Source organism: Silurus aristotelis, assembly GCF_946808225.1.
Source record: "Silurus aristotelis genome assembly, chromosome: 15".
NCBI lineage: Eukaryota > Metazoa > Chordata > Actinopteri > Siluriformes > Siluridae > Silurus > Silurus aristotelis.
Window position 1 is genome coordinate 14,023,683 of NC_139588.1, and position 12,842 is coordinate 14,036,524.

Sequence of the window (12,842 nt, forward strand, 5' to 3'; positions counted from 1 at the left end):
GAGAAAAAAGTACTGAGGGCGAGAACCAATAAGGCAAGCTAAAGGAGAGAGGTGAGCACAAGGTACGATGGGGGAAACGAGTTAAAATGGAACGAGAGCATACATCTTTCCAGTACTGCTTCGCCAGACTTTTTATTGAATAAATGTGCTGATGAGTGAAATCATGGACATCGAGGTGTTTCCTAAAGTCCAGTTCATGTCTGAAACACCTGAGGTCACTGCTTATGGAATTCATTTCTTGTCAATAGGAATCATATGCTCGACAGAACAATGGCAAAAAGTTTTCTGAATCGCAAAATCATAGTCCAATGCCAAAACCTGTAACCATTACATAGCCAGAATTATTGGGGGGGGATTAAACAATTCTCATTTCAGACTATAAGATTTTTACTGTGAAGATGTATTTCTAACTTTTTTGGTAAATAAAATAGTCCACATGTACACACTTTTTTAAAACATATTATAGGTTTATAGACTTTGTTAAAAGCCATTTAAAAAAAGTTCTCCTCAAACTGCTCCTTGACCCATATTATAGGTTATAATTAAACTCATGTTGTAAACAGTTTGGTTGAAAGCTTGCAAATTGTAATTAGCAGCGAACCTGTTCCAGCATGACAATGCCCCTGTGTACAAAGTCAGCTATGTACAAAATATGTTTAGTGGATTGGAGTGAAAGATTTTGCATGGCCCGCTATAGACCTCCTCACCCCGCATCATTACCTGAGTTTACTGATGCCCTTGTAGCTGAATGAGCAAAAAGCTCCACAACCATAATCCAAAATCTAGTGGAACATCTTTCCCGAAGAGTAGAGATTATTATAACATCAAATGGGGACTAAATGTAATATTGGATGTTTAAAAAGCGCATATGAATCATATGGTCAGGTGTCCACAGATTATTGTCCATATTGTTTATTAATAGAAAATATTTTCAGGTACATTAAACACAACTGTTTAAAATAGCTTTAAATCTCTTGATTGCAACATTAAACCTGGCATAGCTTTAGGAATATTGCAAGACTTGGCATTAGTTATGGTCTTGACAAAATTATTTGTGATGAACAGTTTTTCTGTACCACATTTAAAGAAAGCATTTTTAAATCAAACTTGAAGCAGATGTTTGCTTTTGGATAGTCTGAAGTGTGTGTTGTTTGTACAGTAGTACCTGTGTTAGTAAATTGCATTATTAGTTTCTCTTTTAAAGTATAAGTTTGATACTAGTAGAAGTTTCTCACCATTTATTAATTCTCTGATAGGGGTATGGGGTTTGTTAAATTTAGGGAATATAAAAGATTATTTCCCACACACACACACACACACACATACACACACTCGGGGTGTGTAGCTTCTTTCACTTTAAATTTATAGTAAACTTTCTATTTTCAGGTGACCTCTTCTTCCCTCCCTTCTGCTCTCTCTCCCTTTCCATCTCCATCTATTTCTCAATTTCATTCTTTCCCTCCCCTCCTCTCTCTCTCTCTCTCTCTCTCTCTCCCCTCACACACACACACACACACACACACACACACACACACACACACACACTATTCCTTTCTCCCCCCATGCGTGTGTCTGGTGCCTCATTTGCGCCTGATGGATGGAGCATGTGAGTGGAGCCGGAATGAAATATGAGTGTGTGTGTGTGTGTGTGTGTGTGTGTGTGTGTGTGTGTGTGTGTGTGTGTGTGTGTGTGTGTGTGTGTGTGTATGAGCAGCAGGCAGATTCCCACTGCAGCAGATAGAACGTGCTGATGGACTCTTTATTCTGCCATGGAGTCCAGCGGGGGAAGAGACGCGCATTAAACATGGAGCCAACTGGCTTCAGCTATGACCATTTAATACTCTGCAGAATCATACACAATGGTGTGTGTGTGTGTGTGTGTGTGTGTGTGTGTGTGTGTGTGTGTGTGTGTGTGTGTGTGTGTGTGTGTGTGTGTGTACTTTTTATAGATGGAGCCAGATCTACTGATGCTGAGCTGCACATATCTTATCTTTCTCCCCCTATTTATCTTGTTCCCCAGTCTCTTTTATAATATTTCAGCCGGCTGAAATCAAAAGTGTTTGATTGTATGAGTGTGTGTGTGTGTGTGTGTGTGTGTGTGTGTGTGTGTGTGTGTGTGTGTGTGTGTGTGTGTTGAGGGGGTTTGAAAGGGGTTGATGGGGTGGAGGGGGGGGCGGGGGGTCAGGATTTGGGTAGCCGGACCTGGGAACTAGTTTCTTCATTCCCACAATAATTAATATCCCAGGAGGCTTTGTGCTGACGTCAGGACAGGGACGTGTGTGTATGTGTTGGAGCGGGTGTAGGATCCTAACCACATGAAAGCGCTAAAGATCAGACTGGGTTATATTTTTACAAAATTTCTCAAATGTGGTTTTAAACTTAACAAACAAATGGTTAACTATTATAAGTCAATTTCCCTCTGTCTATCCACAAAAATAAACAACTACAAAATATTGAGCATATTTCTACACATTTTAGTGTTGAGTACATTTCTACACATTTAGAATTTTAGCATCTATAAGTGTGCATGATATGCAAATTGGAAATGCCTCCTGATTAACAGTTACTGTCCTCCATTGCAACATCAAAAAACAGAGAGGATCTATTATACACTCTGTAGAGATGACAATGAAGAGTTTTAAAATGTTATAATAGTCTTATCAAAATATATTAATGAAGCATAAAATACATTACATTTTGTCAGCGTATAGAAATGAATGACTCAGCGATTATTTCTCCATGTCAGCATGAACACAGATCAGTAGACTGAAGAGATAATGATGATTTTTATGCCTCTCTCTCTCTCTCTCTCTCTCTCTCTCTCTCTCTCTCTCTCTCTCTCTCTCTCTCAGGCTATGTGGATGATGTTGCAGCAGGATGAGCCAGATGACTTTGTCATAGCTACAGGGGAGGTCCACAGCGTGAGAGAGTTTGTTGAGAAAGCCTTCAAACACGTGGGCATAACCATTGTGTAAGTACATGCGTGTATATATATATATATATATATATATATATATATATATATATATATATATATATATATATATATATATATATATACATATATACACACACACACACACACACACACACACACACACACACACACACACACACACACACACACACACACAGACTGTTTTCTATACTACTTTATAATTTACAGTGTTAATCTTTATGCCATTTTCTGTGCTATTGCTTCGAAGCCTCCATAATGCACCTAAGCACTTTAACAAATTGCACTTTTTTGTTGGCTTCTGAAAGCATTCTGGCCTCAAAACTGCTGCCTACATTCTGTATGCCATAAACCATGGCATTGGATTGACCAAAAATACATTTAGTTGAATTCCCTGTGTACCTGTCTGTTTTCTCTCTGTAAGCCTGTTTATTTTTATAATTGTTGTTCACTCTACAACAAGGCGAATAAAGTATTTAGTCAGTTAAGTTATTTAAGTCCATGGTACAATAAATAGATGTCCGGCACTAATTTAACACATTATGGGATAAAACAGGCTCATGCATATGATTCCAAGAACATCATACACACTAAAGTATGAAGTTGGGAGGATGAAAACCCTGTGGAGGTTGTTGATGATGTCACTGATTGTTATGTTTGATTTTTTCTTCACAGATCTCACAATGTTTCTGTTATTGAGTTGTTATTACCACAGTGTTTTTTTATTCCAAAGTGTTTGTACTTGCTACATTCAGTGATCGATTTTTCCCTCTTTTAAAAATGCTTGTTAAACTTCCATTGACCACTCTCTAGTCTACATGTTGGTTAAACCATTTCAACAACAAACCCAGAGCTTTAAACAAGAGTAGACTGCCAGAGCTGTCAATTGTTTAAATTGGCAAACAGTGCACACCAGGGCAGCAATAAACTCCTGTCAGTTCCATCTTCCAATATTTTTGACCACTTTTGGAAATGGGTGTGTTCAGCCAAAAGTTATCATTTTGTAACACTTATAATATAAATATCAAAGAATGAAAGCTGACATTTTAAATCCAAATGTTGTCTGTGTAGAACAAAAACACCCTGACAGAGAAACAGGGTGTTTTTGTTCTACACAGACAACATTTGGATTTTATATATATATATATATATATATAAAATGATGGATAGATAGACACAAATATATCTAATGTATGTAATATGTATGTAAAATATTGTATATTTCTCACAGGTGGGAGGGGAAGGATGAGAACGAGGTAGGCAAGTGTCAGAAGACAGGAGTCATCTATGTCAAAGTAGACTCCAAGTACTACCGTCCCACTGAAGTGGTGAGTAACTGATACTTGAATTTGAAGCATGCTTCATGTGTGAGTGCGCGTGTGTGTGTTTGTGTGAGAATGCGAGAAAGATTTCCTCTGCTCACTTCAGTCATATTACAGCCCTTTCATCATACTGGTGATTAAAATGTTTTCTTTTCCTTAGTTGACTTTTGAAATGAATTTTGATCATTGCCGATTGTGCATAAGAAGTCATGTTGGTCACTCAACCTGGAATTCAAAAAAGGCACTAACTCAGAAAATAAAACAGGCCTACTAAATGACTGCTGACAGATGGAAAACACACTATGTTGCATGTCAGCTTAGAAAGTTTCACCTCTTGCATTAACAAACAGGGGCTCGATCCAAGGCACATGTTTTAAGAGTCTGGATTTGGAGTAAACACTGAGAAATACTTGTAACCCAGTGGTTAAGGTTCTGGTTTACTGATTATAAGGTCAAGGGTTCAAAACCTTTTTTAACCAGAGGTACTGTATCAAAGCTGACCCTGCACTCTGACCTCAGCGAAGAAGAAAAATTTCACTGTGGTGTAACGTACTCTGTCTCTTTTTTGTTTATTTGCCAATTTTACTATTTTAATTTGTGTTTTCTAGTCAAAGCCCTTACTGCATTTTTTTTTTTTTTACTGTAAATGGGACTCATATTAAAGAGAAAAACAAAGTAAATGTTCCTCTGTTTTCTATGTACATAATCTGCTGGTGTATATTCATGTAAGTACAGTATTTGTTTCTTCATGGTTTGGTTTAACTTAATGCTAAACCCAGAGTAGCCACAAACTCTCCTGACTGCCAACATACACAGCTCTCTAATTACATTTACTCATCTTCATTAATCAGTTAATCCTCTTTTATTTTGCACTTTGCAGAGTAGCTACATTTACTTTTTTTTAATTGTTATTTTTTTTTCCCCCTAAAAATGACTTGCATGTAATGCACAATGCAAGCCATGTATTCAGCAGTATGACTCAAGAGGGTGAAGTACTGCAGAAGAAGTGAATTTAACCAATTAGCCAGATCATGTATGAAGAACACTTAACATAACAGCTGGAGTAAATGCTAGTACTTATGCCGGGATTATGCTGGTCATGACTCTCAGGCCGTAAATTTAAAGCCCTTACACCAACCGGTTGTAAACTCAATTTTCACCAAGACCAGGAATAAAACATTCACTGAGCCAAAAGCGTGGTATAAAGTCTAATTTAAGACCATTCCATTGGCATGTACTTTCCTATTTACAACATTTTCATATTGTGTATTATATTTCCAACAAGAGAATAAGTAACAGGAATAAAAGCTACAACATTTTCAAGGAATGCTTCATAACAAATATGAATTATGCTATGAGAACAAATATTGTTGACACTTATTTATTTTATTTGTTATTATGTGGCATATTAAGTGTTTATTCTGGTTGTGCTGCTGTTTTGTTTCACTATTAGTTTAAACCCTTTATTAAATCAACACCTTCGGATCAATAAGTGGTGTGGATAATCCAGTTAGTTTTCTAATTATATGTCAGAAAATTACATTGTGTTGATTTGTGGAATTTAAATGTTTTAAAGCCTAAAGGCCACAGGTGTCTGTGTAAAGGTGGAACTAGTGCTGACGGTGAAGTGCGCATGTGCACACACTAAAACTTGAATGACAATAATAATAGGAAATTAACGTGTAACAGAGAATAGGCCAGAGCAAACAGATTACAGGGCCAAATGCCGGTGCTGCAGATTTAAGATGATTTAAATAAACATTGGTAATTTATTTACAGACTTTAACAGTCTTTTAACAGTTCCCGAACTGCAATCAATATTTGAGGTTGTTGATCTCTTCCTGGCCATTGTGTTGATTAGAACGAATTATCTGAATTAATTCAGCAAGTGTACTGAAAAAAAGTGCAGTGAAACTTACTGAATAGATTACGTTTGATTGAATTTGCATAGAACACGTTCGTACACAAGCCATTACCATGAGTCAGTCACTAATGAAAAGCAGTTAGTGTGATCTCCCCTTCTGCTTGTTTTATGCAAATAAGTCTGCAGACTCAAATTAACCTTCTGTTAGCGTGTGTGAGTTCTTGGGATCTAAAAAAATACCTGTTCAGCATGTACAACAGGCACCACCAAAATTATATTCCAGCAATAAAATGTGTAATTACACAATACGTTTAACCGCAAACACACCTGAAAGTCTTTCTTACTTTTCCTTCCTATTAACTTGAATTTGGTCTTAATTATATAAGACTATATTATGGTCTTATTATTGTGTAAGGACGCAGCAATGAATGCACACCCAAATTCCTTAGCGAATAGTTCACCCTCCCAGTAAGAGAACCTGATAAATGGACTAGCCTTTAACATGCTACACAGTCATTGTTTTTGTGGCAGTACTGACATACCTACAATATAATGCATAATGGAGTATTTAGATTTTCTGAATATTTTTGCTATAAATAACAGATAGGTGTAAGCACACTCTCTCTCATTTGATTTGAACCCTGGTTTCCTTCTCCTTCGATGAGTTTGTGGCAACATAGCAATTACACTTAGATGTGGACTGAAATAACCAGCACAGTGTGATTGCAGTTAGAAAGTGATTTGACCCCGAATTGACCCGAGTACCGGAAGTCACCCCGACATTTTGTGTGGCAGCATTTAAGTAGCTGCGAGCTCCAAAAATACAAAGCAATAGCTAAGGCCATAGCTAAAGAAACATAGTGTGTTTTGGGCAAACAAAACAAAATGCTTTCTGTAAAATACAAAACAGAAAGTAATAATAAAAATCATTATTTCATCATTTATGCAGTGTTGTGCTACGTTTTCCATCGCTATATATCTGACCAGAAAATGTAAAAGTTTTCCAAGTGCATATTCAGCCCTACTTATTCAAGTTAATTTTTTTTTTTTGTGGTTATTTAATTATATAATTTAAAACCAAAACAGAAATAATAATTTTGCACTTAATCAAACTCTGCAATCAAACTAATAGCTGTGACTGCAACTTTAGTTCCAGTACACACCAAGCAACAAGCACTGGTGTCAACAAATGCCTACATAATTCCATTTTTAGTGTCTCATTCATCTGTGAAAAATCCATATTGCTTAGACACCTCATCGTAAATATCTTGACCAGAAGGTGGCAGTAGCTTGTATTCATAATAATAATAATAATATAAACTGGTAGAACTTGATGCCAGTGGCACCAACAGATACTCCTCTATTGCCTACATGTCTAGTCTTATTGTTACTTATTTGTATGCCTAAAACTGTTTAAATCATTGATAAATAAAAAACTTTCAGACATTTGACCTCTAAGCTTGACCCTGTTTGTATTAAAATTTTAACATCTTATTATTTATCAAATGTATTCCCCTAGTTACAGTGATAATTTTATAAAGACTTCAAACATTCAATCACTCATTGTTGAGATACAAAGACAAACAGAAAAACAAAAAAAAACTGATTTGAATTGGTGTGTTAAAAGATGGAATATTGAAATATGAATATATTACATGACCAAGCATTAATTAGTTGTGAGACCTCTTTAGTAAATTGTTAGTGTGCTTGTGATGTAGTCAGTTTACATCACTGTGAAAGTCCTTCCATGATTTAGGCATTCAGTTTAATATGCCTACCCAGCCACAGCAGTGGATTAAATAAATTTTTTTTTAAGAGATTAGGATAGTTTTAAGTCTATAACCCATTAATCATTGGCATTTTGACATGCTCACTTGGCCCTGATGGCCACTGCCAATAATCTACTGTTATTGGTCTGCTGGTGTTGGTGAACATCTCTTGTAATGGCTTCTTTAGGGTGGAGCTGAAAGCAGCTGAAGACCTTTCTGTGAACTGTATGGTGTGCACTCGAGAACATTCAGCAGTTCCATTTAGCCAGTTTGGATTTATACTTCCATTTTATTCATTCATACACTGATTTAAAGCAGTTTTATGAGCACTTTGGTGAAGGTGGATTTCAGGCAGCCGAAGGTTTTTTTTTTTTTTTTTTTTTTTTATTGTTCATTTTCCAGACAGTTTCAAAGAAGGCCCCATCCATTTTTATTTTTATTTTTTCATTTTTATTCTTAGTGGTGTAAAGCCTATGAACATAAAAATTTGAATTGTTTAATTGCTTTATTAAGCGCATTGCGTTTTGTTTTTTTAGTGTATTGTTTGCATTACATTGATTTTGTATGTAAACCTATTTACGCTAAAAATAAATTGCCTAAAATGTGTGAGTGCATGTGTGTTCATGTCTTCACATGTCCATGTATGTGTCTTTTGCAAGTATTTATAACATGGACTAGTTTGTACTGAGTTGCTGTTTCCCTTGGAATTATGGAACTGTGGAATTATGTGGATTGTTAGGGATTAGGGTTATAGCATGTTGGCATTAAAGAGGGATTAGATCAGTGACATTATTATAGTAAACATATTTCCAGAAAGAACCTCAGAGAGGCACAGAATGAATTGCTGAATTACTGCAGTTTCACAGAATTTATTATAGATATTTTGTCACTATGGATTTGAAGAGAATAAGATGTTTGGCGACTTAAAAATGTGAATGTGGTATCACTAAGAATAATGACCCCGGAAAACAAGACCTCTAATAACTCAGCATTTTCAGAATAATAAAACAATCCTGCACCTTGTATTTTTTTACATTTGACATGAGGTATTGTTTTTGACAATCTCTACTAATGATGATTTAAGATCTGTGTTGGAGGGTAATGGACAACAATTTGAAAACTGTGGTGTAGCTTGATATTGTCTGGGTTTTTTGTAGTTACTGTATGTGTATTGATGTAGCTCCACTCTCAGGCTTTATGGTTATTTATGCTTTTCATATCTTGCTGGTTACGTGTGACTGTGTGGAAACTGTAGCTGAATGTCTATAGACTACAAGACTATGTGTAGCTTGTGTATATATATAGTTTGTGTGTGTGTGTGTGTGTGTGTGTGTGTGTGTGTGTGTGTGTGTGTGTGTGAGTGTGTGTGTGTGTAGTTTTGTTACTCTAGGAGACTCTGCGACTGCCTCTACATGTGACAGATTTATGATGATATGCAGTGTAATAGGTCAGAGCTGTTAAATCCGAGTGCGAATGATGTCGTAAAGTGTTTGGTCGAGTGCCAGGCTGAGCTCAAATCTGTAGTAAAGTTGCTCTCCGATGCCCAGTCTTTCCTCTAGGTGACTGTATATATCAACTTGACTTTTACTGAGTACACTTCAGAGCTATAAGTCTGCCGGTTCACAGGCGGATCCTGTGTTCATACAGTTGCTACTGTGTTTCTCTACGTCTTATTTTCTTCTCGCTTTAGGCCGTTCTTTTAAATGTTTGTCAGTGTCACCCTGCCTTCGAGACGAGGCTATTCATGTGATACATGCCCCAGCTTACAGCTCCGTTCTGAACCTGGAGGGATAGAGACGAGTCTGAGAGCAAGCGAGAGTGAGGGAGAAAAGCGATGACAGATAAATAGTGAAGGGGACTAAGAGCGAGCAATGCAGCAAGGGAGGCTGAGGCAAGGAAATAAATGGAGAGAGGGAAAGAGGGTGTAAGTTCTCCCCTGGCCTTCTCTCTGGTATTTCCTGAAGGACTTTGACTGAGCGGAACCACCCTGGGCCCCATGGAGGGGAGAGAGGGAAAAGGAGAGAGTGTGTTTTGTGAAAGAGTGAAAGAGTTCATAGGAACTATAACTAGAAGGAATAGAGTTATGGAAAATGTGGCCGAGAACCCAGGTGATTTTCACTTTTTGTTCTTTGGATATTTTCGAAGCACGACTGAAAAGAGTAGATCATGTAAAAAAAAGAAAGACCTGAGTGTAATTTGTTGGGCATGGAACTAGTGTCATGTTTACACTTTTATAGATACATCTAAGAAGTTTTCCATCCAGTCTGGGGCTTTATGCTTTTCCCAAAATATTTCCATCCACACTCAAATATAAGGATGGGAAAATGGTTAAGTAAGAATGCACACACTACCTGAGCCAAACGGCTTATCGTGTATGCCAGGAGGTGTGATGTGCTGCATGACAGCAAAATAGGCAATTAACTCACTAAAGCACTGGGAGAGATTGCAAAGTATTTATTCGGTATATTTCTATGGTCAGTTGTGAAACAGTAACCAAAATACATGCCAGCAGAAAGCAACAGCGACTTGTTGGAGTCAGGATCACATGACAAGCAGGAACCTATCATAGGTTAACAGGCAACAGCGTTTTCCAAAAATCTCCGGTTCCCGCCAACCACATTTCCAGTTGAAGAAAAAAGAAATATTCTTTTTAATGCAAATAGAAACCAAATAATCACAATAATAGCAATGCAAAAAAAAAAAAAAAAGCATTAGGCATTTAAAATGTGTTTGTATTAGTGTGGACAAGTCTTGAGTGGTTGTGTGGGAGAGAGAGCTACGAGAGTGGAGGTTAATTGCAGGCTGCCCTTTGTAAATGGCTTGTCTCTGTGCTCGTTATCTTGATTGACTAATTAACTCTGGCTCTCTCACTCGCATTCATTCAGTCGCTGAACTCCTGACACGTCGCATTCCTCACTCTCTCACTCTCACTCTCCCTCTCTCTCTAGACTGGACAATTTTTCATCACAGCCACGAATGGTGGGTGAAAATATATGGGAATTTAATCTCACCAACATCCTCTTCTTACTGACTGCGTCCTGTGCAGACTTATATTAGCATGTGTCTGTGTAAGAAATGTTCTTTTTTTGGTGCTGACTTGAAAATTGAGGAGTTGGCTTGATTTCAGAATTACTCAGGAGTAGTAATGCTAATTATTGTGTGCTTGAGTATAATGGCGTCATTATTCGAATTAGTCTAGTTTGTGTGCACTAGGTCTGTCAATCCTTTTAACAGGTGATGTCAAGTTGAATTATTTTAAAGCTTTCTGGTTAAGTGCATTCAATTGTATGTAGCTGATCATTTTATACATTATAAGAGTGAGCAAAAATTAGCAGCAGCATTATGTATGTTACCTTCATATGCTAGAACATCATGCCATTGAGAAATTAAAAGTAAAAAAAGATCGGACAATTTCAATTTATAAAATTAACAATTGGGGGTATAGAAATAGTTTCTGATGCCGTAATTTAACATTCATTTTTATCCACGTGTCTAAATCGCGAAATGTATAATTTGCCAAAGAGTGATAAGAATTTAAAATTTTTAAAACGTATGTATTATACACACTCCATAATTTATATAATTATAAACAGCATTGTAAATTTTTATTTATTTTTTCCTTGATATCTCACAGTATTTTATGGATATAAATGTGACGTTAGTTTAAAAGAAACATGGTGGATGACGGTTTAGATCAACCTTCACTGGCTACTGGTCTTTCATACCAGTTTTTTTATTATTTTTATTTATTTATTTATTTTACTGGTCTGTCTGTAGATTGTGAGTAGGGTTAAGATCAGATTTAACACAGCCCACACTTAATTTTAGAACCAGTCCAAAACCTTTGTGATAAAAACCTATAGCAAGATAAATCACATCTAAATCAGTCTGATAGTCCTCTAGTGTCCACATGAGGGTATATACAGGAGAGAATAGTAATAATTTTTTATGCTTTGATTAGAGAGGTCTAGCATAAACAAGGGAAAAAAATCTATAGTACATTTATACAACTTGCGTTAATATTCTAAGGAGGTTTACTCCTGTATGTATCGAGTGTTTATGGTAAGGTTATGGAGTCTTTCCCACACACACATGGCTGGCCCTCTCCTGTATGTGTGCAGGCTGAGGTCAAACCCACAAAAAAACACTGGACTGCCTGATTTCCCAAGCCCTTCGAGAGGTGGGCGGCAAACTTCCTGACCCTCACACACATACTGTACACACACCCCGGACATTTGTGCATGTGTGTGCAAGTTTTCGGGGTAAATGGTTGTTTAAAATGCTCTTTTTTTTTAATCCCTGGGCTCTACCAAACTGTATTCATGATTTCCTGTTTTTGTTCTTGCATATAGAGACCTTATTTTCTATATCAAACTTGGAAGAGTTTCACAATAATAACCTGCAGACCAGTGCTCAAATATAAAATGAACGAGGCTTTCCAGCGAATCATTAACAGCATGCCCAAAAAGTTAGATTTTCTCATCTGAACTCAACACACAAAGTTAATTGTTCTACTGATGCTTGGTGAGGTTAAAACATTCTCAGGAAGTGAACTCTCTTCATGCAGCTCTTTCACACAGCTGATTTTGTAACTTAAACAGCCCACAATTCTCAAATCCATGATCTGTGGGCTCTTTTCACCACCTTCTTCAGCATCAATCTCACTGTGTAGGAAAACCGTGTGTTTCAACATCTAATTCCGGTGTCCTGTATGCAACTGTTTCAGACACGGGTAACTTTCTGTTATGGCTCTAATTGTGACAAGTTTGTGTTTCTTTTTAAATGAAGTATTTTGTGTATGCATTACCTGATTTGTGTGTGTCAGCAACCATTTGTTTATTTGGCTTTTAACATTCTAATGGATGATAACAAAAGGATCGTACATGTGCACCCTGTCACTTATACCCCAGGGAAACACAGTAAATTAAGAA

General features: G+C 36.9%; 1 protein-coding gene across 3 annotated transcripts in view; it reads left to right on the forward strand.

Moving 5' to 3' along the window:
- The window catches only part of gmds (GDP-mannose 4,6-dehydratase), a 72,898-nt gene that overhangs the window by 56,031 nt on the left and 4,025 nt on the right, over positions 1-12,842 (forward strand). For all 3 annotated transcript variants that reach the window (XM_083562144.1, XM_083562145.1, XM_083562146.1), the window contains 2 exons: positions 2,853-2,971; positions 4,188-4,284. In XM_083562144.1, the coding sequence (XP_083418270.1) occupies positions 2,853-2,971; positions 4,188-4,284 (216 nt within the window). The remainder of the gene's footprint in view (positions 1-2,852; positions 2,972-4,187; positions 4,285-12,842) is intronic.